Source organism: Boleophthalmus pectinirostris, unplaced genomic scaffold (genome assembly GCF_026225935.1).
Source record: "Boleophthalmus pectinirostris isolate CB_2022bp ecotype Guang Dong unplaced genomic scaffold, ASM2622593v1 HiC_scaffold_22, whole genome shotgun sequence".
Lineage (NCBI taxonomy): Eukaryota > Metazoa > Chordata > Actinopteri > Gobiiformes > Gobiidae > Boleophthalmus > Boleophthalmus pectinirostris.
Genome location: NW_026571190.1, coordinates 12,804,831 through 12,832,821, shown reverse-complemented (window position 1 = coordinate 12,832,821; position 27,991 = coordinate 12,804,831). Strand labels below are relative to the sequence as shown.

The 27,991-nt window shown below is 38.0% G+C and overlaps 1 protein-coding gene across 1 annotated transcript in view; it reads right to left on the bottom strand.

Annotated features, from left to right (window-relative positions):
* Positions 1-1,895: 1,895 nt before the first annotated feature.
* Positions 1,896-27,991, bottom strand: part of hand2 (heart and neural crest derivatives expressed 2) — an 83,490-nt gene continuing 57,394 nt past the window's right edge. The window contains exons 3-4 of the mRNA XM_055158430.1: positions 10,143-10,783; positions 1,896-3,361 (exon numbers count right to left, since the gene is read on the bottom strand). Of these exons, the coding sequence (XP_055014405.1) occupies positions 3,239-3,361; positions 10,143-10,783 (764 nt within the window). The 3' untranslated portion in view covers positions 1,896-3,238. The remainder of the gene's footprint in view (positions 3,362-10,142; positions 10,784-27,991) is intronic.

The following is a 27,991-nucleotide window of genomic DNA, read 5'->3' as shown; positions in this document are numbered from 1 at the left end:
CTGTAGGCTACCTTCACACGTGGCCCCCATCTGAGAATGCAAGGCTTTTCAGCACCTCATGATTTGTTACAATGCATTTTTCTTGAAGTTATATTTTTGAAAGAAAGACTCAAATTCACCCCAGAAGTACACGAGTTGTATTTTTGTGTTGGGAATTTATGGCCTTAAAGGTGCACCATGTAACTTTTTACGGTCCAGCGTCCATCATCTGCTGGTTTCCATGGAGATGTTGCATGACTGTTTCACAGAATGGTATGATGTATATATATGTGCATGGACACAACAGGTGATGCCACAGGGCCAAGTTACAGGTTAGATCTTTGGAGAGGTGACCCCATTTACAGTTAGCCTGGCTGGTGCCACCTAGTGCCTCCGCTCAATTTAATTTCTCTCCACCGACTAGGTCAGGAATCAGAATACACTAGATGGTTTGCAAAAACCACGGAAGTGCGAGTCCAGGCACCAGCCAATCAGCAAAATGCCATACATTCTGTGTTGGCATTGATTCCCGAGATCGAGGATTCAAAGCCGGAACAAAGAAAATGTTTGGTGAATTTTATCAAGGGGAAAGACGTTATTGTCCTTCTTCCTACGGTATTTGGGAAAAGCTTAATATTCCAGTTAGTCCCTTTAGAGGCGCATTACATACGTCACGACCAAATAGCAGCGATTGGTTAAATAATAAGAAGTACCTGCCTACCGTCGAGCGAACAAATTCTAATGTTGCAAGGTCAGACGGTTTCTACAAAGTGAAACCGAATGATGAATCTGGTTCATTTACAGTAACACCTCTAGTTCAATAAATACAAGATAGAAAAGTATAATGCCATACTGTGGAACATTCCAGCTAACTTTTATGGGGGAGAGTCCACCATCTTCTCGTCTCCATGCAGATGTTATTGCTTTTTCTACTGTAGGGCATAAATCTCCATGGAGACCAGTGAGTGACAACACCAGGGCAAGTTACAGGTAAGATCTGTGGAGAGGCTCACAGGAAAGCATTTTGCAATACAAGCATATTATATTGTAATGCATTAACATGTTAGTCCATCATCTGGTTTCCTTGGGGATGATACTTGAAATGTTTCACAGTATGGTATTGACGTATCTATCTCCATGGAGACAGGTGATCTTTGGAGAAGCAATCCTACTTACAGTAACACCTCTAAATTACTAGTATTGATCTGGATTGCCACATAGTACACCTTCAGAAAGAATTTAGATTTGAGACTTAGCATAACAAAAACATACGTTATAAAGTTGTCTAAAACAAGAGATGGATTTTTCATCTTTTATTTAGATTACATCCCACTTTGCATAATATTTTAATTCTCACCACATTTTTCAAACCACAAAAACAGACGTCACTACATTATTTTTTATCTCAAATTTGCCACAATGACACAACAATTACAACTTCACATACACCTAATGTTTCAATCCAACACATTTGGTAAGTGTCCGTTAAGTCCTTCTCACTTGGCCCATTGCACATAAATATATTTCTGTTAAATAAAGCAGCGGCCATGTCCATCAAAGTTCTTGTTTTGGAGAAGAGGAAGGAAACGTATGCTCAAGTTGACCAAAAATCTTGGACCAGGGACCCCAAACTCCAACTAAAATATAGCAGTGGTTTGTTTACGTTTGCACAATGGGAACAGGAAATACTTGTGACAAAATGTCCGCTTTTAAATTAAACATGAGTCTTAAGTTATTATTATTATCATGGTTAGCTGCAATTTCATCACATCAGTGTTTGGGAATTGAAAACTTGGGTTGAATTACTGTCAATAAGCCAACAGTGGTGTTAGTTTTCATTGACTAAAAAAGTGCAATATTTTCCCACGTTTTTTTTTGTTTGTTTTTTTCTTCTTGTAAAATTTGTCAGTGCACCATGCATTGTAAATTGCTACAGCGGAAAAAAAAAAAAAAAAAAAAAAAAGGAAAACTATCAGAGACTTGAGAGCTGGTACGTCCAATGTCTAACCCAATGCTACAAGTGCTATATATATAAAATGTAAGGGGCACTGAGTAATTTATGATATTTTTTTAAAGGTTGAATTGGAAGAGTCCAATTATTTTTGTTCAATCATTACACTATTAAACCATCAGTTGTACCCAATATTACGTTCTAAAATTTTATTATGTCATGATCTCAGATGGTGTGCAAAGGCCCATGTAAGTCTATGAAAAATTCACTGTTTTTGAAAGCAATATCCAAAGGAAAAATGTTGAACTTATCATTATTTGTAAGGGAATGGGTCCACAAACCTGCAATATTGATCTCTTGTCTTAAAATGAAACTAAACACTAAATACACTTTTTTTTTTACTACCGAACTGTGTATCTGGTGTTTTATTAGCATTGTCTACTGTCCCAAGTAAATTTTGGCAATTTTACTGCAAACTAGATACATTTGCAGCTTTCTGGTCCAAAATATTTAAATCTAAATGTGCGCAGCCTTCGGTGGTTAAGGCAATTTCAAGTACTTGGTGGCATCACAAAAGACTGCCTAGTTACAGACAGGGGCTTCTGATTACTCCTGGCTGTAGAGGCGGAGTTTGAAGTGTGGATACAGTGTGATTTGACCAATCACACTGTTATTTACACCTCCAAACCCCGCCTCTCCTCTTCCGTCACTCTCTTCTTTAGTCCTCGAGATACTGCCCAAGTTAATAACTCTACTTGAAATGTGGTTGTGGGCAGAGTTTAGGTGTTTAGTCCTTTCAACTGACAACAATCACACTTTTAGAATTGAATGATGGGACCATTTGTCTGAGACTATTGTGAAGAAATTTATCATTTTGCTTTTGTTTGTTTCCACTGACAAAGAAGACATTGAACTTTGTGCCAGTTTTTGTTTCATGTGGATAAACCCAGTAATTACTGAGATACTAACCATAAACTAGCTCAACAAATCTGTAATCTGACATTTAAACAGCAAATTCAACTGTAGAATTCTGACCTGTCCTCCAGCTCTGTTTTAAACCACAGACTCTAAAATGTTGTGATGTCACTTGAACGCAGCCTATAGTGGGATAGTATGGAGCGAGGGGGCGGGGCTAAAGCAGGGGTCCAGTTCCGGTCCAAGAGGGGAGAGAAAGAGAGAGACTGCTTCCACAGTTCATCATAGCCATATCCAGTTGTCCGAAGTATGTCCCCTTAGCTTCCGGTTGGCACAGATCTTGTTTTGGACTTGGCACATTTGGGACAGGGCCCATGGGGGGTAAAGGTCCTGCTACTGTTTGAGCTCCAGAGCCCACACGTGTTGAGGCCATCCCGTCCGACCTTTCGTTTTCTTATCACTCACAGAGGAAGAGGAGGAGGAGGAGGAAGAAGATGTGTTTTTTGGCAACTCCACCTGAAAACAACATGTCACAGTTAGTATAGTACATCAGAGTAAAGTAAAGCGTATTAGTAAAATATCGCCGTAGCTTTTTTTTTTTTTTTCATTACTGGCTGTATTAGGCAATGTGTTAAGTGTCTTGCTCAGGGACACAATAACAGCAGTATGAGCTTGGGTAAGATACAAAATTTAACCCATTGTGCCACTCTCTTAATTATTAATGTAATAAAAAAATAATCAATATATCAGGGCCAAAGTTAAGAAGTATCACGCTTGCACTGTAATAAGGAAAAATAAAACGTAAAGAAATGGTTTTCATAATAACACACTGTAATAGTATATAATGAAAAGCGTTGTTATTTGCCACTTAAAAATATGTATGTTTGCAGACCAAATAATAAAACGTACATCATCAAATTTTAGGTTAGCAGTAATTTAAATAAATAAATAATAGCCCAACATTAATTATTTGAATTAAACCCAAATCTCCAATTTTACAAATAAATATAATAATAATAATATAATAATTATTATAATAACACAACACAAACACAAAGCTTGAACACACAATAAATAGTCTAGTTGGCAGGATACACTCATAAACACTGAATATTTTTGTGCAACATGGTGGAAAACTAATTTGTATTTTTCCCAAACAGAATTGAAAAAATGCTCCACATAATTCTGGAAATTGATTCTCTTACTGCAATACTGGCTCAGCTGCTCAGCAATGAATAGGCCCTGATCATTTCACCGTGGCCTTGTCTCGTCATTCATATTGTAAAGCGAAGTACTTATGTTGGATAAAAAACATAATTCCAACATTAAATGATTCAAACACTAGCATAGACTTTAAAGTTAAATAATTAAATAGGTTGATATTTGTAAAAACGTAGCCTACTTCACGCATGCGTCTAAGGCTTGCATTTTTTTTATCATATGAAATGTTGGGAATTGTTAAAATATTGAGCAAACAATTTCAAGATCACCCTGTATGGCTGTGTGAACGCACCCCACCCCCGCTACCCCCCACCAAAAAAAAAAAAAAAAAAAAAAAAAAAAAACTTGGAAGAAACGAATGTTTTTTGACTATCAAGAAATACGTTGACTGCGCGCGTTAAACTCACAATTCGTCGATTGAACACAAACGCGGCTCAGGTCTCTTACTTTTTTAACGACAAAATCGTAAATATGTTGTTGCCATAATATGTTTTACTTGTTTGGATAAATGTGGGAAACAGGTCCACACTTGTCCTCACTTAACGCGATTAAGGCCTAAAGCTAAACTTCTACGACCCCAGTTGGGCGCTTCATTTACGCACGGCGTCAGCGTCAAATCCGCACGACGCGAGATTTATTCACGCACATCAACATCACGTCCTCGATCACACGACAAAGTGACAGGTCAACAGGTTCCGCTTGAAAGACATAGACATAACGTTTAAAGAGGCCAACCTGTATTAATATCATGGATTTGTAAAAATTCTCCAAAGGAAAACTTGGCTGCTGGGCACAAATTTCAGTCAGCTTCAGCCACGTTTGTATGTGGCACAAATGAGGCTTTCATATGATTTAACTTCCAGTCAAATAAAAACCAGGAGACTTATAATGTAAAAATAAAACAAAAAGAAGAAAAAAAAAGAAAACATCAAAGTGTGCAATTTTAGTAACACTGGAAATAGAATCACAACTCTGCTGATGAAAACTGCTGATGAATGTATTAAAGTACCCCCCTTAAATGACACAAATAAACCTCTAATACAATCTGGTGGACGATGCAATGTCTTCAATAAACAAATAATAACCAACCGGCACGACACACCCTGAGAAAAAACAATCTTTAAGACATTTTTTTTTATCAAAGAACGAGTGCGTGCGTAAATGTCTTAAAACGACTAAAAGGGATTATCGTGCGCATCTGGTGCCATAAAAAGAAAGTTGGATGAACTACTCAATATAATATAAACACGTAGGCTATTTGTTGCATCGATGGCTTAAAAATTTCATATGGACCACATGATTTTGTGTTGTGGGCACGAACAGCGCATTGTCCATTCAATTTTCAGAATGAACCAAGCCTGCTCTCCCCTACAGTCTCTCACACAATTTTTAAATAAAGGATGGAAGAACGCCATGTACCGTTTCGCCTCTCTCCTTCTCCACTGTACCATGACCTCATTTCACTCCGCTCATTTTACCTGCGCGAAAAGGCTTATGGGATTTACCTGTTTTCTGTGCGTAAAAACGCAACTGTTTATCCAAATGGCTCAGATCACGATAACACGCAGCTTAAGTGGCATGGTTTAGCTTTGATACTTTGTTGGCCACAATACACGAGGCGTTCAGGTGCAATAGGATATAAAATGTGTAGGCACGTTAACTAAGCGTACTGTAAATCTGCAGAAAAATAAAATAGATAAAAATAAAAATGGTGAACAAACAAAACATTGTCTTATTTGAATGTATAGATATAAATATTTGTTAGAAATTATTTAATCTGTTGGAAATGAGTGTCTCACATTTTATTATAAATATTGCCAGCTAAATTACAAACATCAAATATACTTTATATTGTATAATTATTGGATAGTTGTGTATTGTCTGAGCAACTGTAGAGCATAACACGCAATAATAGCTCGAAAATGTAAACGGTAATTTATATTTTTTATTCACTGTTTAATTTCTGTTGGTTACGCGGTGTTTTAAGAATGCTGTTTTAGTCAAGCAAAATTTTGTAATAGCGTTTGCTTATGCGAGAATTTGTAGCCTAATAAAATAGAAACACTGGAATTAAATAGTGTGTTTAGTCTCCATGTCTCCTCCTGAGTGCACACAGAGAGCCATGCGGCCGCGGATCGTCACCTTTAAACCTCAGGGTTCACCTTCTCGTTAATGCTTCGTCTGTGTGCGCGGCCGAACTGTTAAACGACGCTCTTATGCGCTCGTTTCCACCATCCTCCTAATCCTCAATTTAGTCTGGACTCGGAATGGGCCACTTCCAAACACTATTAGGGTACAGCATTCGGCCAATCACACACACACTCACACACAGAAAATATACGAGAATAATTTTAAATCCAGTCCTATATGGTCAAACAGGGCATTTTATTTATTTTTATTACCCTTTATCCAGGTTGATTGAAAACCAATTCTCGCTTTTACAACGACGAACTGAATTGAATTGTACTGTATTGCATCTGCTCAAAGGTGGAATTTTATTTTATTTCTAACAGATACATTTTTATTCAACTAACAATTGTTTATAACTGACGAATAAAACCTTTATTTGAATATATTTATTAACAACCATTCATTTTACTTTCACGTGTGCACGTTTTTGACCGACAAGTTATACTTTTTTTTTGTGTGTGTTACTCGGTTTGGCCAAGATCTTTCAGTACTAGGTTTGTGTGGGGGTCTAAATGGGGTTTAGCTTTCTTGTATACAACATTTAGCGAACTGTTTTCTCATTCAAGATATAATATTGTGTTCTAATTTGTTAATCACTATGGCAACGGTCCTAGTTTTCATCATTTTGAAATCTATGGATATAAAGACCAAATTCAAGAAACTTAAAAGTGAGCAGAAAGAACGACTGAGCACATTGAGTTTACAAAATACTAAAAGATATTTGCATTAGGCCTATGTCAAAAGGTCAAAGGGATAATCTTGGGAAATTTACTGAAATGTAATTACTATTAAATTATTTATACTAAATGTAGACGAACTGCACGCTATATAAATTGTACATAAAATATAAATAAGTCTATAACAATATTTAAATTAGGTATTGTCTGTGCTGTATTGCCCCAACCTTCCCTGCCATTCCTCATTGATCTGTATTGGAACGTGGCACCGTGTGTGCGTCCTGCTTTACGCACGAGTTGACATGAGTTATGAATGGCACTACATCCTTCTATTAGCGATCCAGGGTTTGAAAACGTGAGGAAAAATTGCTCTATCTGGCTCCAATTACGCACCACACTTCCTCATATAAGCAGCGCGTTGGGCGAGAGACAGGAAGCCATTACTCTAGTCTATTCTGCTGAAGCGCCATTCGCTCGTGTCATGTATTGTTTGGATCTACACGGTTTACGCTCGACGGCTGACAGAACGTGTATATGCTCACAGGGAAATAATGGGGCTTCGGTGAATGCCTTGTTGTTGAGTAGAGAGACGCAATAATTGCAAGCACCGGTTTGAAGAATCGACGATGACGTGTGTCCATAGATATGATCACATACTGGAACAATTGGTTTACTACCATTCAAAATTTAGCACGAGGGTTTTGGATGGTTTTTGGATACTACTGGATAAATCACCTAATCCGTTCTTTATACTTTACAAGAATTTCTAAAATATATCTTAATTAAGTAGCCTACTTTTCTAAATCCATTAGTTTTGGCTATTAATTGGGAATCCTGTATTTGACATAATAGTCTTGAGTGTAATTACGCATTTCGTCTTCTCATAATCTCTATCTTTGTCACATTCGTTATTATCCTAAAAATAATACAAATATAACTTAAAACAGTAGTGTCCATGCAAAAATAATTATAATTGTGTTTAGATATATTATTGTTTTTATGCTACATTTGATCACTTACTGTATGTTTTCGTCATTTTGAAAGTTGAGTATTACACATAGTAGCTTACTTTGCAAAACTCTACCATGATCTTAAAAAGACTGGTCTATTGAAAGAGGGATTAATGTTCAAAAATATTATTCAAAAATATATTATATTACTGTATTCTCAACAGACGTTTAGCACACTCAAGTTAAGTAATGGGCTATGAATTCAGGCAAAACATATGAAATAATGCGCAAACTCTAGTGGTGGAACTCTCGTACTCTGGTATTTACAAACAATAACCACGGATGGGGAATCGTGACTATTTTAAATTATAAATATGAACAGAAATATATAATATATGGCTTATTTGATTTGAACTGTACAGATCCAATGTACTGGAGTTATTGTGATATCTCTAAAAATATGCATTGCATTGTTTAAAAGTATTTGTGATAAAATAGGCTTCTCTTTGGTGTAAGTCTACAATGTACTCAAGTGCAACTGATATCTCCAAATATCTGTATTAAAGTAGAAGTACATTACAAACGCAAGTGTTTCTGTACCGGGGTCTGTGTAGTCCCTTTGGCTCCATGCTGTCTGTGGATGGGGACCAATTTTCTTCATACCCAGTTCTTTTACGCACTTGATGAATTGTGTCGTGCTGGTATTGCATTAAAATACTCCCTACACATACCCTAGGGTTATATCAGAAAGGTGTGCCTTTGACTTCCACTAGCATTGCATTGCTGTAAGTCCACTATGACCCTACAAACTTGCTATAACAAAAACTTTTCAGTGACTTTTCAGTGTTTAGTACCACCCCATGTGCTTTCTCTTCTCTCCAAATTCCTCCTCCAAATAAATGAGCCTATAAGATTACCCGCTATTAAACGTGCGCAAATGTGTGTGTGTGCAACGCGTGTGCGTATGTGTGACCCCAGCAGGGAAATGCCTGTTTTCGTGTTAGCTCTAGCCCCTCACATGAAGGAACAATGCCTATGTGCTTGCAATTGGGTTGCACTGTATCTATAAGGCGTTTTAGGGAGTATTATTATCACCAATGGTATTACCATAGTAACTTGCAATTCTGCTTAAATTATATAGAATAGTCTTTTTATGCAAAGCTATCCTCAAAGGACTTTACATCCTGTGTAGTGTGAAGCAAACTATGTCTGTGTTTGGCTCAAATACGATAAACGAAGCATATTGGTACACCATGAGTAACTTCTTATACCTAAAAAAAACAAAAACAAATGTGAATACTGTCGTCGTGCGTCAGGCACAACTTTGATGCGTTTTGTAATTATCACAAATCTGCATCCAGAACTACGTTTTGGGGTGATCTACAAGCATAACACATACATCTATTAAAATTAATTACACTATAAAACCTACAATCTATTCTGAAATAGCAAAACAAATTTTACGAATAAATGCAATATCATAGACGATGTATTCGTACTTCTTCCATATGTCTGTTTTTGTTTATTTTCCGGCACTGGAAAATATGTGAGTGTTTTTCGTTGTAGTCCCGTGCATTTTTGTGGTGAAGTTGTATCCAAGTATGGTACAAATATTTGGCAGATTCTTTAGTTGTAATAGACTTTGCATTTGGCACTTTGCTGTCTAAGAACACGTATTTTAGTCTAAGTCTTCTCCGTGCGTCTTTTGTTTTATAATGATCAATTTGCCTATACTATCTAACTTTCCAAAGAAAGACTTCAAGTCTATGAACTACTTTAACCAGTAGGCCTATAGACTGTGGTTATAGACAGAGTACAGATTTAATCAAATGGTACTTATTTTGCCTTATAAAAGCATTTTAAGGTTCAAAGACAACAAAAAGTATAGTTACTTAATAATACGCGAATATTTTGATGAGTTGCAAAAAATATATATAATAATGTGCAAACAGGACAGCGCTTTGTGGTTTATTTAACTATGCTGTTTATAAACCATGTTCTTTAAAAAGCCAAGTTTGCTACAACAGTTCTTACTCTGTTTAGTTTTACGAGGACGACCTGCACTTTTTACGTAACTGTTAACTTGTGCATTGTTCTTTAAGCTTTTTCTGTGGCATCGAACCGACTTTAAATCGCACATTGAGTTCACGTTATGTTAAATACACGCTATACATTTCATTGTGGTCTAAGTTGACACCCTTTTCGGTTGTTTGGAGAAAGGTTGGCGCTAAAAATGCCCCAGTTTGAGCTTACTCTTACCGCCTCCCTCTTCCTCCTCTCCTCGCGGGCCTCCGTCTTCTTCAACTCGGCTTTAAACGCTTGCGTATCGCCGTGCTGGCCGTCCTTATCCAGTATGTCCATCAGGTAGGAGATGTAGCTCGTGGCCAGCCGTAGTGTCTTGATTTTGGACAGTTTAGTGTCTGCAGGTACGTTGGGAATGCACTCTCGGAGCTCCGCAAAGGCCGAGTTGATGCTCTGGGTCCGCCGCCTTTCCTTCCTGTTTGCCGTGGGTCTCCGTTTCACGGGACGGGGGTGCGCGTGATGGTGGTGGTGCATACCGACTGGAGCACCGTTCACCGGGGGCACGAGACTGCCAGGGCCGTAGTGGTGGTGATGATGATGGTGGTGAGGGTCCATGCCGCCCGTGGAGCCCCCGCTACTGTTGCCATGGTACTCGGGGCTGTAGCCGGGCGCGAGGCTGTAGTCGGTGGGAGACATGTCCGCGTGGCTGATCAGCCAGCTCGTGAAATAAGGAGGGCCAGTGTCCTCGTGACAGCGTCCCGCCGCTGCCGCCGCGTGCAGCGAGTAGTGGTGGCTGTCGTGGTGGTGCATCACGGGGTGGTGCGGGAATCCCGAGACCAGACTCGCGACACACGCACGAGCACAACACACACTCAGCTCTCACTCACGCACGCACACGCAAACACAGGTCCTTCTGGTGCTCTCCTTCTTTTGAGCCTCAAATAATCGCGCTCATTTTGGGTGTAGACTCCCCATGGCCTCCTGAAAAACAACGTATCCAGCGGCGAGTGTCCACAGCATTCCCCGCGCAGCCGTAGCCTCCTCCGGGCTTTATCTAACACCGCGTCCCGCTCCAAGACATTTTTCTTCTCTTTAACATAAACAGCACGATGTGTAGGACATTTTCTTCATCTTCTTGACCACTTACTGTGCGTAACCGGGCGTAATCGTCCTTGCGCAACACATTTGTCCAGCAGTTAGCCTTAGAGCCGTTGACAAAGCACCACACAGCACTGGTTGATACTGAACTAAGGTAAAGCCCGCATGTCCGTATGACAGAGACGAAGGGGGAAGCGGGAGAGAGAGCCCTAGTCATAACGTCACCGGGAGCAGCCAATAGGATAGCTGAACCAAACTTCAGTAACAGCCTAAGCCAATAGCGAGCAGCCCATCACCACCGCACCCCTCCCCTCTCTCGGTCTGTTTACTTGTCTTTAAAGTCAATGGGCCCGCTAAGTAGGCCTACACACGCACGCCAAAGACGCACACGCAAAGGAGCAATTACAAGGTCAAGAGCGTAAGGACGAAAAGGCAGCACAAAACACCAAACCATCTCAACAAGAAATAAATAATTATTATACTGGATTTGTATATACAATTTAGAATTTTCAACCAACAAACGAAATGTTACATGCATATAATTACTCAAGCTTTGATAATTAAAATGAAAAAAAAAAAAAAAAAAAGAACTTCCTCACAGCCAGAGCAATAAAGGAAAAATGCACCATTACCATCGCCTCATTGTTTAAGTTATTCTACATCCTGGTGGAATTATAGTCTACTTTACAAAGGCGTGGAGTTTTGGGCACATGTCGCTCTGAAATGAGGAATTGGAAAGTCGCATTTGCACAGGTCCGCATTTATTGGTTGTTATGCCTTCCTCTTTTTAGGAAAAGCTTAAACTAAACGTATGAAATAGTAGAAGCCCCTCTTAACATTAACTTGCATTTTAACCAGTGCTTGTCTTTCTTGATTTTTACAAAATACTTGATGCGTTCACATCAAACACAGCACAACTGTCATATACTTCAGATTTCGGTCCAGTCTCATTTAACTGTGCAGTTCTTTTTGAAAAGCAGCGATGGAGAGTTTGTGATCCCAGCGCTGCGCATTGACGTGACGCCAGATGTGTAGTAGTCACAGTGAATGCCGCGTGCAAACCGACACAAGCCAGTCCTGGACACGTGCAGCCCACGTCAGATTTCTGGACTTAAATCAATAAATGTATTTCATTACTAATAAAACCCAGGGATTTGTAGTCACACTCGCGCTGTGCACCGTTACGGAGGTGATGCCAGGATATTACGCGCGCCAACAAAGGTTAGTGAAATATTGATACAATAACCTTCATTATTATCATAGTTATTTCAATGTATTTATGTACAAAAAAAAAAAAAAAAAAAAAAAAAAAAAAAAAAGAAAGAAAAGAAAAGAAGAAAAAGAAAAAAGAAAAGAAAGAAAAATCCCTAGCAGACTATTTTTAAATTTCTGGATTAAAGTCTACATTAAAATCCTGAATTACGCATGCGTAAACATCATAGATCCTACTTAAATTGCATTGCATGTTTTACCTCGTTAACTTAAACGCCCTTTAAAATAATTTCCTAACAGGAGAAGCGGAGGAGTCTGATAAGAGACAGTGTTTTTACAGCGCGGTCTTTAGCTTTACGCGCGGCTCTGACCTCTGGCCCGGCTCTAATTTATTGCCGCACAAAAAACACTTAAGAGTCCAAAGGATGAGACGATTCATCTTAAAGTCTGGGGACAGTTTAGACTAGAGCTGATCTTAGAGCGGCTCAAACCGTTGCTGCTCAGTTAGAAACTATTTAGTATATAATGGAGTATGACCTACTGCGTTTTAAATAAAATACTCAACGTGTGATCATGGAAATAAATGCAACAAATACACTGCGCCAAAATCCCCCTTAATTTCGCACCTAATGCGATATTTAAAAATATTTATTTATGTCACTTTTGATAACGAAGGGTGATATCCATTGAACGTAAAATTTCCAAAAATCCAGCCTCAAGGAAAGTTCTTCTCGTTCAAACATCGGTTCATTTTGGTGTGTAAAAGTCCGAAGCAGCGTTCAGACGGAGACTGCCACCGGCACGAAAGACAAACAGACTCTTATTTATCATCCAAAACTCAAGATCCGCTTTGTGGTTTTGAACTGAGTATTGCCTACATTTTCCAACGAGCACAGATGGACTACTGCTCATGTTGACATGATACAAACATGGTTGGGTGTAAAAAGAGACTGTGGTGTTGATTTCAGCACAACGAAATGACGCATGTTTTATATCTCCACACGTGGGAAAAACAAGGCGCAAAACTGGCTTTATTTCTGAATAAATGTTATGAATGAGTCAACATCACACCTTGTAAATTAAACAGCCAAAACGAAGAAAAAACAAGATATCAAACGTGTCTGCGGGTAAATTGGTCTTATTACTTAGGCCTATATATCCTGCTTTATAGGCCTAATATATATAGGTATACAGTATTTATAGCTCTTTTTTTTACATGCAATGTGCATTCATATTTACCCATGGACGCCTTACAATAAAAGCAATTAAAACAGCAGCCCACATTAACAACTCTTTAAAATTACAGTTATCTGACTTTATTTGTATTACTTTGGAACTTGTGGAGTATTACGTGACGCTCATCAACACGTTAAAACACTGCCCACTGAAACAGTCTGGAGATGAGTCTGTGGATAAGCCGAGCGTATCTGCAGATCTGCAGACGTGTATCCCTTTAAGAGGCCACACTGACAGCGATTAGGAGATTTCAATTGAGCTGGTGACCCTTTAATAAGAGGCAAAGTGACACTCATCTTTGTAATAACACTTAAGATACGTATTACGTACACCCAGACTAAAGGTATCAGAGGATTTAAATAAGTAAAACGATTATTGCTTTAAAGTGACATTAGGTTATGGAACTGTCGTAGCCAAAATTACGTGTAAAATGTAGCCCGTGACGGTAAATGTGCAACTAGGCGATGAGACAGGCCTGCACACTCACCGTTTGCTTACTACTGTTGCCTCTTTCTTTATCCGAGTCGAATTCTCATGTTTTCACGCGGCTTTTGAATTTCACCACATCAAATATTTTGGAGAGTTCGTTCAATAAAACTTAATTTTATTTAAATTTTTTTTCCCCATAAAATTCAGTCAATACGCACACATATCCATTTAAATACTGTTTTTAATAAATTCCGTCATAATATAATTCATAACATAATGTAAAGGAGAGTTTTATTCTTAGATTCTTCAAAATGCAACTACGATCTCACAACGCCTTGTTAACGGTATTTAATTATAAATATTGTAATATTACAATATCCATTTATGTCAGCTAATGAAGATGCATTTTGCAATTAGAAAGTGATTTAAACTAACACCGTGACAAATGAAGTTTGTCACCGGTTTGTATAACAGACATGTTGATTCATTGAATTAATTGATTGATATTTGCTGATCAAATTCAAAAACAAATGTATTCTCTAGAAATACTGTGGCAAGCCTCTTATCAGAAACAAACACAAGCATGTCTATAGTGCATTATCTAATTCAAAAGATTAAGATTTAACTGGTAGCCTGGAATACAGACTGAAATCCTCTGAATGTTTTTTACAGTCTGATCACCTCCTTCTCATCTGCTGCTCAGACTAACCTTAGACAGAGCAGTGCAATCAGGTTAGCTTATTTTAGTGATGCAGACAAACTAGAGTTTAGTGCTAGTATGCACTCATTGATTCTACAAAAGTCTGTGATGTTTTTCAGTTATTTTCTTCCTTTTTTTTTCTTTCTTTATTACTCATAAGCCTTTCTCTGATTGGTTAATCCATCTGTCAATCATGCCCCATAAGGACCCACCCTCGACATATTAAGCTTCTTGTCTTGGCTGGCCAGACAGTGCTTCATAACAACCTTCATACTGACTGAACTTAAAGGAGCGAAGGACCGTGGTCAGTGAAGTCTCCTCCCTTTGCTTTGTAACAAACAATGCATTTAGCATTTCTGTATTTTGTGATATTAATGGCCCTGACCCCAATTTTTCCCCATGTGTTTGAGAAGTCTTTCTTACTCCAGTACAGGTATATTGTATACGCAGTAATTGAGATCAAAGTAAGTCTGCTGTGTACTGTCTGCATCTAATTATAAAGCATTGTATTGTCCAATAATCAGGAAGTGCTCAGTTAGTAGCTCTGTAGCTTTGCCATGATGGCAAAACTCTGCTCTGGTGTCTAAGAGTTGCGAAAAGTGCTTATGAACTCATCACGGTGAATAATCAGGATGCTCTGAACGCATTTAAAATTAATTTCTGTTTTTCACATTTTCAGGATTGTAAAAATCAGGTAGTGCCTTTAATACATCTTGCAACTCCACTCAGATTTAGTTACAGCTTAGTAACAGTTTCATATCAATATTTTCCACTTACTGATATAATTTACGGCTAAAACATGCCTCTAAGTTGTCCAAACGCTGGCCAGGGTAGTGTGGGAGAGAATGCGCGGAGGGGATGGGGGCGGCGGAGGAATTCTTGTGAGTAAGGCATATGATTTATATTTGTTTAAGTGTTGAATGGGGGGGTGGAGGGGATGGAGGGGGGGTAGCGGCATACACGCAGCGCTGGACCCAAATGTGTGTGCGTCTCTTTGCCTATATGTCTCGGTGGGTGTAATCCATCTGTGTGAATGGGAGTCGCGGTGGTAATTTAGATCGGCCGGTGTCTCCTGATAATGAGGCCTAATTAGACTGTAGGTCAGTTGGTCAGGCTCCTCTGATCTGAGCCATTCCTCCCCTGGATAAATAAACCTGACAGAGAGAGAGAAAGAGAGAAGGAAGGAGAGAGAGAGGGGGGGAGAGGGAGAGAGAGAAGGGAGATGTAGGGGTAAAAAGAGAGAGAAGGGAGAAGGGGTTAGATGGAGACAGAGAGACACGGGGAGACATAGGGGAGCGTCGGAGGGAGAGGGAAGGAGATAGAGGGAAGACGAGGAGCGAGAGGGCAGTAGAGGGAGATAGAAGGATGAAGAAAAGAGGGAGAGAGGGGGAGGGTGAAATAGAAAGAGACATGGGAAGTGTACAAAAAAAGAGGGAAAGAGATGGGCTGACATAGAAGGAGGGAAGAAAATGAGAGAGGGAGCAGGAAGGCAGAAACAGGAGAAAGGAAAGAGAGAAGGGAGTGAGAGAGGGGAGGAGGAGAAGGAAGGAGATGATGAAGGCAGGGAGGAGTAAAGTGAAAGGGGCTGAGAGGAGAGAGTAGGAGAGAGCGAGAGGCAAATAGAGGGAAGAAAGAGAGAGAGGAGGAGAAGGAGTGAGAGAGTTGGTGAGAGCGAGGGAGCAGGAGAGAGCTGGAGACTGGTTCTATACATGTGTGTGTGTGTGTGTGTCAGTTGTGATGACGTGCAGGTACATTCCTCTGCAGCGGAAGTTTCTTTTCACTGAAGAGCTGCTCTCGGCCTGGCCTCAATTACATCCACACATCCACAGAGCTACAGACTTACAGAGCAGAATAAGTCATGAATCTTAAATGGAACAATCTTATTACCAATATTGTAATGGTAAAGGCAGATTTTTTTTAAATATTTAAAGGCACCATCTATAACTTTTCCTTGTCCATGGATTAAAGGTCCCACATTACGTCATTTTCTGATGTTATAATGTTGTTTCCTCATCAAAAACATACCTGGAGTTGTGTTTGTTTCATTCACACATCCACGTTTACGCAAATGCAGAACAATACTTCCTCCGTAGGGCTGGTTTATGCTTGTTGTTTCCTTACCATTGCTGGTATGTGCTGTCTGTTACCATTGTTGTTATTGTTATGTATAATTGCAATACAGTATGTTACCAAACTATAACAGTGACTCTTTGTCTACACTTGTAAATAGTTCATATAGTTTAATGTAAAATGTCTGAAAAATTTGAAAGAAAGCTCATTGTGTTAGATTAGAAGAGGGGGGAGGGATTAAATAAATTTTCTTCTTCCCGCTCCTTTTTGGGCCAGTTGTTTATTTTTATTTATTTATTTTTTGTTATTATTTCTGCTATGATTTCATTAATGTCATGTGTTCCATTGTAAAAGAATGTACATTTCTTACAAAAATCCCAAAATAAATACATAAATCAATGCTGCATATTTAGGAGTGCTTTAGGAGTTCTTTTCTGTGCCACCTTGTGATGTCATGTGGTAATACAGGGAGTGCTCCACTGTGTTTTTAAACTCCATACAGCTTCACTAGACTCATTTGGATAATTTCAGTCCTGGAATTGTCAATGTGTACTGAACAAAAAGTAAAACGTAGCTGTTAACTTCAAAACTATTGCTTCATGACATCACAAAGTGGAATAGAGCATCTTGAGCTTTGGAGATGTATACGGACTAATAATAAAGGATGTGTGTATGAAACAAAATACAACTCTGGATGTATTTTTGATGAGGTAACATCATTATAACATGGTTTAACGCTCACATGAATCCATTTTGTGTAATACGGGCCATTTAAAGTTAAGTTACTCATAGAATATATATAAAGAATTTGAATAAGGGAGTGTGTTCGGCTCCAGTCAAATAAAGCTCATCAGGGGCTTGCAGTTATGGGGCGAATTTTCATACTAGGAATAGAAATAGATTCACAGACAAAATAGTAAAATGTAGAGTGGGGTTAATATGAACATTTTAAGACCAAAATGAGGAGCCTGACAGCAGCGGTTACAGAGAGAGCGGTGCTTTTTTTTTTTTTTTTTCAATACGAAATGAATTGGAACCGCAGTTAATGGAGTTGGAAACGCGCCTATGCTCACTTCCTTTTTGGATCACGTCGGCTGGCGGGTTAGCTATGTCCATTTTGGTATAATTTTGCATCTCTGGACCTTGAGCTAGGCTTGGTCAGGATAAGTAGCTGGAGGATTTTACCTGTAGCCAATGTTATTGCTTTGTCTGTTTTGTAGAATAAATTGAAGTAGCTCGAGTTGTAAACAAGAGGATATGAGACTGGAGTTTGTTTAGAAGTTTTTAGAAGAGAAGTTTATTTACCATCTGTGCAGGACTTGGAAATACGAACCAACAAGAAACTGGGTTCGTCAATTCAAGTCTGGCTATGCTTCCATTGTAAGGAGTATTATACCTCTGATGACGTAGACCAAGATAACAAGGGCCCAGATGGCAGTGCTGGGCTGGCACAGCATTGAAATTTCTCAGAATCAGTCTATATATTAAAAAAAATAAAAATAAAAAATAAAAAATTTTGGGTCACATCAACTCATTTTCCTATATATATTTTTTATTATTCCTATATATTTTCTAGGGTCCGCCAACTGCTTGTCTCCATGATGAATAATATTGCTTTGCCTGAATATTCCGCAGTCAGGCATTCAACTCTTCTATCTCCATGGAAACAATCACTGACGAGGCAAGTCTAACCTAAAGTAAGAATGCATGTTTTTTGAGCAATAAAAACACAAGATAGATAACTTTAATGTCATACTGTGGAACATTCCTGCCAACCCAACCCAGGCAAAGTGATACAGCCAGTAGTGTAACCTCATCCAGAAAAGTTGCAATGTGTATAGTAATATTGGAGAGTTCAGTTTGTCCATGCAACATTTCCAGTTTATCCTCAAATGAATCAGATGTTTTGGGTTTTTTTAAGAGACTGAAGGCTGCCACATACTACAGGAGAATTAAATTTTGGCTGCGATTTGCTTTTCCCAGAGTTCGGGAAGGCGTGACCCGACTTTGTGTCTTCGTGAGCGATTTTGAAGCTGCTCCTCATGTGTGTGGTGCCTGTGTGACTTCGAGCTGCTCCGTCAGATCGTAATCACCAAACATCAGCAATGCTACGATAACAGCAAATAAAACAGAGCGTCAGGGGCAGATGGAGTAGCAGACACAGAGATGCAAGAAAAATAGCAAAAGTAAATAAAAAGTTGTACATTTAAACTGGAGCATCTCATCCACATTATTTATACTGCAGATTAGTGATAGTGACTGTGTACTTAATCACCACTCTTCTGTGCATTAAAAATCGTGTATCTGAAGTTTTGCACCACATTTCACAAATAATAATAATAACACAGTTTGGTCTCGCATCTAAACTAGAAGTGCAGTGCTCTGATCTTTTGAACGTTTAAAGTCTCAAAGTGAGTGGTTTTACTGTAGACAGGAAACAACTGACAAGAGATGCGCTCACAACTTTGCAACCTGTTTTACTTAACCATATCCCACTGCAGTCTTTGCGATCGGAGATTTAAAATCTTAGAAGATTCTCCTCGTGTCTGTGGTGTGTGCTTTTGGTTGCACGTTTAAAAATCGTTTAATACTGAAAAATCGTGTGGCAGCCTTAATGAGTTACAATAGAAATAGAAGCGCTTTTAAACAGAAAATATGGCTGTAAGTTTACACATCATGTAACAAATAAGTTAATATTCCAAATAAATACAGTTTATACAGTTTGTTACTGTTTTAAATGTGTTGTTTTAAATGACCTTTGCTATAACTTAAAGGTGCATTGTGTAACTTTTCGTGTAGATGATCCACCACCTGCTTGTCTCAGTGTTGTGGCATTTAACTTTTCTATCTTCTTTTCATTCAATTATGGTGTTTTATTCCTCAAAGAACATGCACATCCTCTACACAGATCTAACTGGTATCTTGATCTGGTGGCATCTCCTGCTTGTTTCCATGGTAATAGTTACAGGATCATTGTGTAACTTTTCTGGTAGAGGGCCCGTCAAATGCCTTTCTCCATGGAGATGTTATTGCGTTGTATGGAATGTTTCACCGTGTGGCGATAAATCTTTCTATCTTCATGGAGACCAAACCAGACCAAGTTACAGGTCAGATCTGTGGAGAGGGAACCTTAGAATGCCTATTTTTCAAGGAATTTTTGAGCTATAAAACCACCTGTAATTTAATAAATGTAAGGTAGGGCTGTTTAATGTCATATTGTGGAACATTCCAGGCAAAGCAATGACATATCCATAGAAACAAATGTAACGTACCCCCAACCAAAAAGTTACATAATGCACCTTTAAGTCATTCCAGGCAAAACAATTACATCATCATGGAGATAGAAGGCAGACCCTCCCCCAGAAAACATAGCACCTTTAAATTTACTTAACTTAAAACATGCATTTGTGGAGCATGCATGAATTTTTAAATTTAAAGGAGCAATATTTCTAGTGGAGAGTCCAGCACCTGCTTGTCTCCATGGAAATGTTACTGCTTTGTCTAGAATGTTCCACAGTATAGATTAAACCTTTCTATCACAAAGGAAAAAGCAGGTTACAGCCCTACGCGACTTTATAATTTAGATCTGTGGAGAGTCACCTCTATTCACAGAAGGAATTATTGTATTTTTGAGCAAAAGAAACACCCATAATGAATAAATTCTGAATGAAAATGTTAAAAGTCATACCATGGAACATTCTAGGCAAAGCAATAACATCTCCATGGAGACAAGCAGCTGGTAGATCCTTTACCAGAAAAGTTGTGCAGTATCGGTACTGGCAAACATCGATCATCAGCTCAAGAAATCCATGTCGGACCATCCCTAGTTACCGTTCCATAGATGCTGCCGTTCACATGAGGTCATTTCGTTTAGGTGTTTTCCCTGTATCTCCCCAGCATCACATTTCCCAAAGAGATGAGACTTCAAACTTGGCCTCAGATGGTCAGTACACCGGCCACCTGCGGACACTCCTCTCCTCCAAAGACTCTGCTAATCTCCGGGGATTATCGACTTTGTGAAAAACAGTCCTGTCCCAAACAAACAGAAAAAACACGATTGAAACGCGAGCAGTTTGAAAGCAGAGAGCTGTCAACTTACACCGTGTGAGAAAACAACAAAAGAGCTCCTCCAGCTTGTCAAAAACACACTTCAGGTTAAGCTTTTGTTTGATAAGTGGCTGCTCGTACTCAGGTCAAGAGCTCCGCGATCTCGCAAAACATATCATTCTTGACATCAAATTATTTCATTATAAAAAGAAATCGATTTTTGACAGTTTTTAGGCATTATTGACCTGCGTACATAGCAGGCCTGCCCATCTCCTTACCCACAGTGGCTGCTCTTGTAACGCCTTGGTTTGGGGAGTTTTTTGGGGACTTTTCCCTGTGGTTTTATCCTCGAGGGGACGAAAGCAATCATGAGATCACTGGAGAAGTATCGATTGTTTTAACAGATCTGAGTTCAGCTGCTTCCAAAACACTGTAGTCAAAAGTGTCAGCTTGGCCCAAGGTGGTGGAATACATTTTCATCCATTCAGAGCCATAGACACTAGTAATTTGTCTTGATGTATTTTCTCTATATACAGCACTAACACATTGAGGTGTTTTCTTGGCAGTATATTGATTTTTAACAGCCTGACGGAGAATAAAGAAACTCACTTTACTCAAATAGGCAGTGGGCATGTGCATTTCGTATTTTCTTTCTCAAAGAGGGCGTATTATGCAAAATCAGTCTCTTTTTCTTTCATCTTTCTACCGTGTTTAACATTGTTCCCTCATGGAAAACATGCCTGAAGAGGTTTTAGATGTCATCCATGCATTTTTAACCCTCGTGCACCCATTTAAAATAATCACACCTGTGGTCCTTCGTGACAAAAATACCACACATTTTTATGCAGTACAGATTTTTGTCCAACTTTTTTATATCACTGTCTTGATTTACTTCTGCCCAAATCATATATACCAAATAATATACAGTATTTTGACATTTTAACCCCTTAAATGCCATTTTTGACAGCAAAAGTATCAAATTATGTGAATGAAAAAAAATAAAATAAAAAAATAAATGAATATAATATTTTTCTATATCTTTCACGTAATTTTCATTTGTTTGTGTTTGGATTATCAGAGGCTTGGGGCTCCTTTAAAATACACCAATGTAATTTTAACCTCCAATATATACGCCTCTGGACTTCAGTGTGGACTCATATATATATAAGTGTCTTTCTATTGATATAACCTTGTAATAGCAGATATACCATAAAAAGAAAAACATCAAAGCATTTCAAAAAGACAATAAATGAACATAATTTGAAGGGTTTTCAACATTAAAGAATGAAAAATAAATGTAAAAGTAAAAATATACTGGCAAAATTATGCCAGTGAAAAGAGATATTTTGAATGGAAGTCATTGGGACAAAAATGTACCTAAGAACCACGGGTGTGAGTATTTTGATTATAGACTGTTCAATTAATATGATCTTAAAGAAAACACAGAAATAAAAATACATCACAAAATACACAAATTGGCCAATTTTGGTACGATTTAGTACAATGTAGCCAAAGTTATGCAAAAAAGAAAAGCTGGGATGTACTGTGGGGTACAGGAGGGTTAAGTAATTTAGCGATCTCTTCCAAATGGCTATAAGTTTTCTTGCAATGCTCAGCCCACAAGCCTAAGCCATGCATGCTCTCACGTGAAAGTTCTCCATAAAAGCATGATACTTTGTTTTCAGCGAATATACCAGGTAACATGGTTATCTAAATACGGTTTTGAGCAGTTACTATCTCCAAGAAGTAAAATATCCGCTCTTTACCAAACTTTAAACTATGTAACTTTTCTGGCTGGGTCTGACACCTGCTTGTCTTTGTAAAGATGCTTTTTCTTTGTCTGGAATATTCCACAATATGTCATTAAACGTATCATTTTAGATTTTATTGAGTCATGTGATTGCAAAAGAAACATGCATTCTTACTCTGAGCAGGCACAACTCTCCACGGATCTGACCTGTAATTTGAAATAAAGTGTTTGTTTTGTTTTGTTTTTTATTGTGTGTAAAAGTTTTAGTACTCCAGCTGTGTTTCATGAAGCCTTTAAACTTTTTGTTCCAGGTTTAACAATTTAACTTTGGAACATCTAAACTTTTTTTTACAAGTTAGTCAAATAATTCTAAATAGTATTAAAGATAATGGTCTTAAATAAATGAACCTGTATTGTACCACTGCTTCGCAAATTGCATACAGACGAGAATAAAGCATGAGCATTCACTTTCACCAGCCTACATGCATGAGCATTCACTTTCACCAGCCTACATGTGTGTGACTTCCTTCTCATATAAGATAACCACCACAATAAAAAATATCCAATTTACCCTGAACACATCACTGGTCGTTGTGTGAAAACATTCCCTCTCCTCATGTTGGAGCCTGGGTGTCTGGGATAAAAGCGTGGAACTAAACGCAGGAAGAGGGTCCCGCCGCGGCCTTGACTGCTCGAATATCAAAAACCCAACGTAGGGCTTTGTTGTACACTTTTGCCCAACCTCCATTGAGAAAACTTCAGATGGGTTAGACTCAGGTCAGGCTTGAGGTGGGTAGGGAAAATCTGACTAGAGTTATTCTTTTTCACAAGTACAAGTACTGGATCAAAAATCTACTAAAAAGTAAGGATGCACCGATACCAATATTGGTATCGAATCTCAAAAAAATGCTGTATTAGGCTAAATCGGGTATCTGGTTGGGCCTTTAATTAGAAATAACAAGACTATTTACAGGCTGATTTTAGCCTAGAACATTTCATAATTTTTGAACTTTTATTCATATGAAGGCGTTGCATAACACAAGTGAATCTCTTGTGTAATAAGTGAAACATGTTTTAACAGAATGTTACAATTTTCTGTCCCTACACTGGTGAATATCGGATCCCAGCAGATACTGGATCGGTGCACCCCTACTAAAAAGTACAAGTATCCTAAATATGTACAGTAGAATGTATAACTACAATACTGTAGAATGTCGTATTTAGTAACTTTCCACACCTTCCACTGAGAAAAGTACATATGGGTTAGACTCAGGTCAGGCTAGAGAAAATCTGACTAGATTTATTTACTATAATTATACTCAATTAGGAGTACAAGTACGGGTTTAAAAAAGGTATGATTACCCTCAAAATGTGCTCAATTGCCGTAACGTGGGTATTTGTATTAATTACTTTTCGACCCCTTCTATTGAGAAAAGTACAGTACGGTTAGACTCAGGTCAGACTAGAGGTACATAGTAGCCAAAATGTGTATTCAAATAAGAAAAACATTACTTTAAAATAACTCAAGTAGAAGTAAAAATTATAATTCCCCCAAGAATTACTCAAGTAAGTATAAAAAAGTATTGGGAGAAACTGAGTAAAAGTTAATATTATGTATTTAAAATCTATCTGATTTAAAATTTAGGAGTTAATACTGTAGATAAAACAGGTAATATTGCACAAATTCTGTACAACAATGCACAACATTTCAAAACAAATTCTACTTGTTGTGTGATATGTAAGAAGTGCTAATGTAGTGTAGACTTACAGTACTTACCATGGGAAATATGACCCAAGTTGGACTAAAAGTATCGTGTCAGAAAACTATTTTGAAGTACAGCACAAGTACAATTTATTCCCAATGTAACTCAGTGAAATGTAACAGAGTAACTGTAAAAGAGTCCTAGCCACCACCATGCAGGCTTCATACTTGAATGGAAACCAAGCAGCGAGAGAGGGAGATTAGAAAGGATTTCCACATCTGCCAAAAGCAAAGCCCTGAATATAGAGGTTTAAATGGTGTGGACTGAATCAGCTGTTTGTAATATGTTCCACTGACCGCAGCAGTGTGAATGTGAGCGCAGTCGGCCAATCAGGTTTGAGCTGAGGCCGATTGCACAAACTCTCTCGAATGGTATGTCACAATGCAGAACACGAACTCAAAGTCTGCACGCAATGGCCGCCATCTTGGGAAGGGAAAAATTAAAGAGCATATGACATAGTTAATACAATTATATTTAAGACTCTTGCCTAGTTTCTTTTTATCTGGCTGAATTTTATAATTAGGAGAATACATAGTAGTGATTCCTTAAAGAGCTCATATTATGTTATTTTCTGTTCCACTTTGTGAAGACATGTGGTAATACAGGAAGTGCTCCACTATGTTTTTAAACTCCATAGACCTTCACTAGAATGATTTCAGCCCTGGAATTTCCCATCTCTACTGAACAAATGGGAAAAGGAGCTGTTCATTTGAAAACCACTGCTTCATGACATCACAAAATGGAACAGAGCATTTTGAGCTTTGGAGAAGAAGACAGACTAATAATAAAGGATTACTCAAACATGTGTGAATGAAACAAAACACAATTCTGTGAATGTTTTTGATGAGGTAACAGCATTTGAACATCCCTTAAAGCTCACAAGAGTAAAATTATTAAGTGTATTAAAGTCCCTTTAACCTAAAATTTTGCCAGTTTTTTATTTATTTATTTTTCAATTTTCTATTTATTTATTTATTTTTTTTTAATCTGGTTGAAGTTTATAATTAACACAGGCAGCACATATGACATAGGTAGAAGTGATTCCTATAGTATTATCTACCAATCATACCATGAACAAGGCCAAAACTTGTCTAAATTGCACAATAGGTAACGAGACAAAAAAAAAATTATAACACCTTTATTTCACAAAATGAATATTTATATTGCTATTCAAAAATGCCTTTAGGATTATCTCCATGATGGTATTTAGCAGCATAACCATCAGACCCCTCAAGTTTTCTTAACTTCTTGAAAAGTAATACAATTTATGCTTACTACTTTGACCGATGGAGTACACAGACAATTATCTATTTAGAATAAAAAAAGGAAGAAAAAAAAAGAGTGAAAATATATGTCTCTTGCTAATACTGTACAGTGGTTATTGACATTTATGGGTTGAGGTAATTCTTCACATAATCTTCATATTGTAAACATTTATTTTGAATCATTTATAATTTTAAATGTATTACTGTGAAGCGTCAACACTACTAAGCATTCATCTGGTTTTATTTTAATTAACTTCTGGCCAAAATAAATTATATACTCGTCATTTGTGAATTGCAGGAGGAAACTGGGACCAAACAATAACAGGGGCTGTTCAGTGTTCTGACTGAGACAGTTGGACCTTAGATGAGTTATTGTACTTTATCATTGTCTGGGGAAGTCATTATTTTAATTACGTAAGTACTTTTGTGAGTACTGTGAATGGACCACCTCCTTCTACAAAAACAATTCTGAAATTAATTTAAGGGACACATGTTTTCGCCATTCAGACAAAAGTAGTAAGTTCATGAAGTTTACCGTAAAGTCTGAAATTGTGAAGATGTAAACAATATTATAATTTTACGTTTTATAACAATGAGTTGAATTATATTTCTTTTCCAGTAATAATGGCAGTGATTCGAGGTGGTGAGAGTGATCATCACCAACCTGAAGGTCCATCACGTGCATGCTGTTGTGTCCTTGAGCAAGACACATCACGCTTGCACATGTATGATGTCGATGTGAATGAGTCAGTGCCTTGCTTGTGTAAGTCTGTCTCAATGGGCATAAGAAGCTTGCTACTATTGACTGAGGTGAGTGAATGAATAATGACGACAGTGTATCCCAACACAAATATAAGGTATTGTTATTATTATTATTACATGGACACACTGATTGTCGATGTGGAAGAATGACATCTCTACTCTGAGCTCTTCCATTGTGCATGTGTAGTTTTATAGTAATTTTGAGATTTTGAATGGATATTGGCAGAGATTTTGAGCAAACTATCAGCGGTTGAATGTAAGTCATGATGTTGGGTGTGTTTCCTACCATATGTGAATGGCAGTACTGCTTCTCTTTACTAATATCTTATATAGTCAGTCTCAAAGTTCCTATATTACGCAAAAGCTTTAAGCATTGATAGAATGTTATATCCTCATCAAAAACATACCTGGAGTTGTGTTTTGTTTCATTGATACACTTGAATTATCCTGCATTTTAGTCTCTCTATATCTCCAAATTTTTGGAATTCTAACACTGAAAGTATCCAAATGATTCTAGTGAAGGTGTATGAAGTTTAAAAACACATGGAGCACCTCCTTCACTTCCAACCGCATGACATCACGAGGTGGGACATAGTGTTTTCTGTTTGAGAGAAGCCTAAATATGCAGGGTTTGTGTGTTAAACATGTGTGAATGAAACAAAACACAACTCCAGGTATGTTTCTGATGAGGAAACAACATAGAAAATAGTATAATATGGGCCAAAATCCTGCACCATAACATTAGGTTTGAAACACGCATATTTTTTATTCTCTATTAGTGAATTCTACTTGCTAATATAACCCTTCACTTAATAGAGTTTGAAAGTTTCCTCTATTTCTCTAACCAAAACTTGCACTTAATATTTTGCCCTTTGCCGTCCCCAGTACCTGCTCCTCTGCTCTTTTCCTTTTCAACTTAAAGTGATTGGGTTTATTATTCTTATTGCAGTACTTCACCATTACTACTATACCCAAGCATAACAGGCGGACACATAGACTAAAACCACCCGAGCAAGAAAACAGCTGTCACTACCAAGTCCAAGTGGAACATGATTTATGGTTCACATCAGCGCAGTGTGTGGTTAATTAGTCCCTCATTAAGAAGTAGTCCAAATGAGACTTTCCATAGACACGAATATCGAACTCGCCCATTCAACTATTTAGCCTAAAACAACATGTCCGCTCATACAGTCAAAGTTGGGGTTTATTTTGTCGTTAAAACGTATCTTTGCATCATTAGGGGCATGTGTGCGTGGCTCTGTGCACTTTGTAATAGGTCATCAGCGCACTTCCTGGTCCCACATATGGCAGCGTTTATAAAAAGCCATACTTGGAATATCTGACACCTTCACCTCAGCGAAGCACAGGGCAGACACCATGTTTGTAATGCTATAGCGATGGAATGGGTAAACACATTTGAGGGGATATTAGGGATGGGTGGATGAATGATTTTCAGATAAACGTTGAATTGCGTTGATTTTTTTTTTCCATAATGGGAATTGCAGTTTTGTTTAGATTTGTGATGAAAGTTTAAAGGAGACATGTTGTGTAGAATCAACATTTAAAGAGCCTGTATTGCATAAAATTGCGTCTTGTGAGCTTTTAGCCATGTTAGAATGTTGCTACCTCCTCAAAAACATACCTGGAGTTGTGCATTTCTTCATTCACACATTTGAGTAACACTTTATTATTAGTCTGCCTACATCTGCAAAGCTCAAAATGCTGTGTTCCACCTTGTGATGTCATGAAGCTGC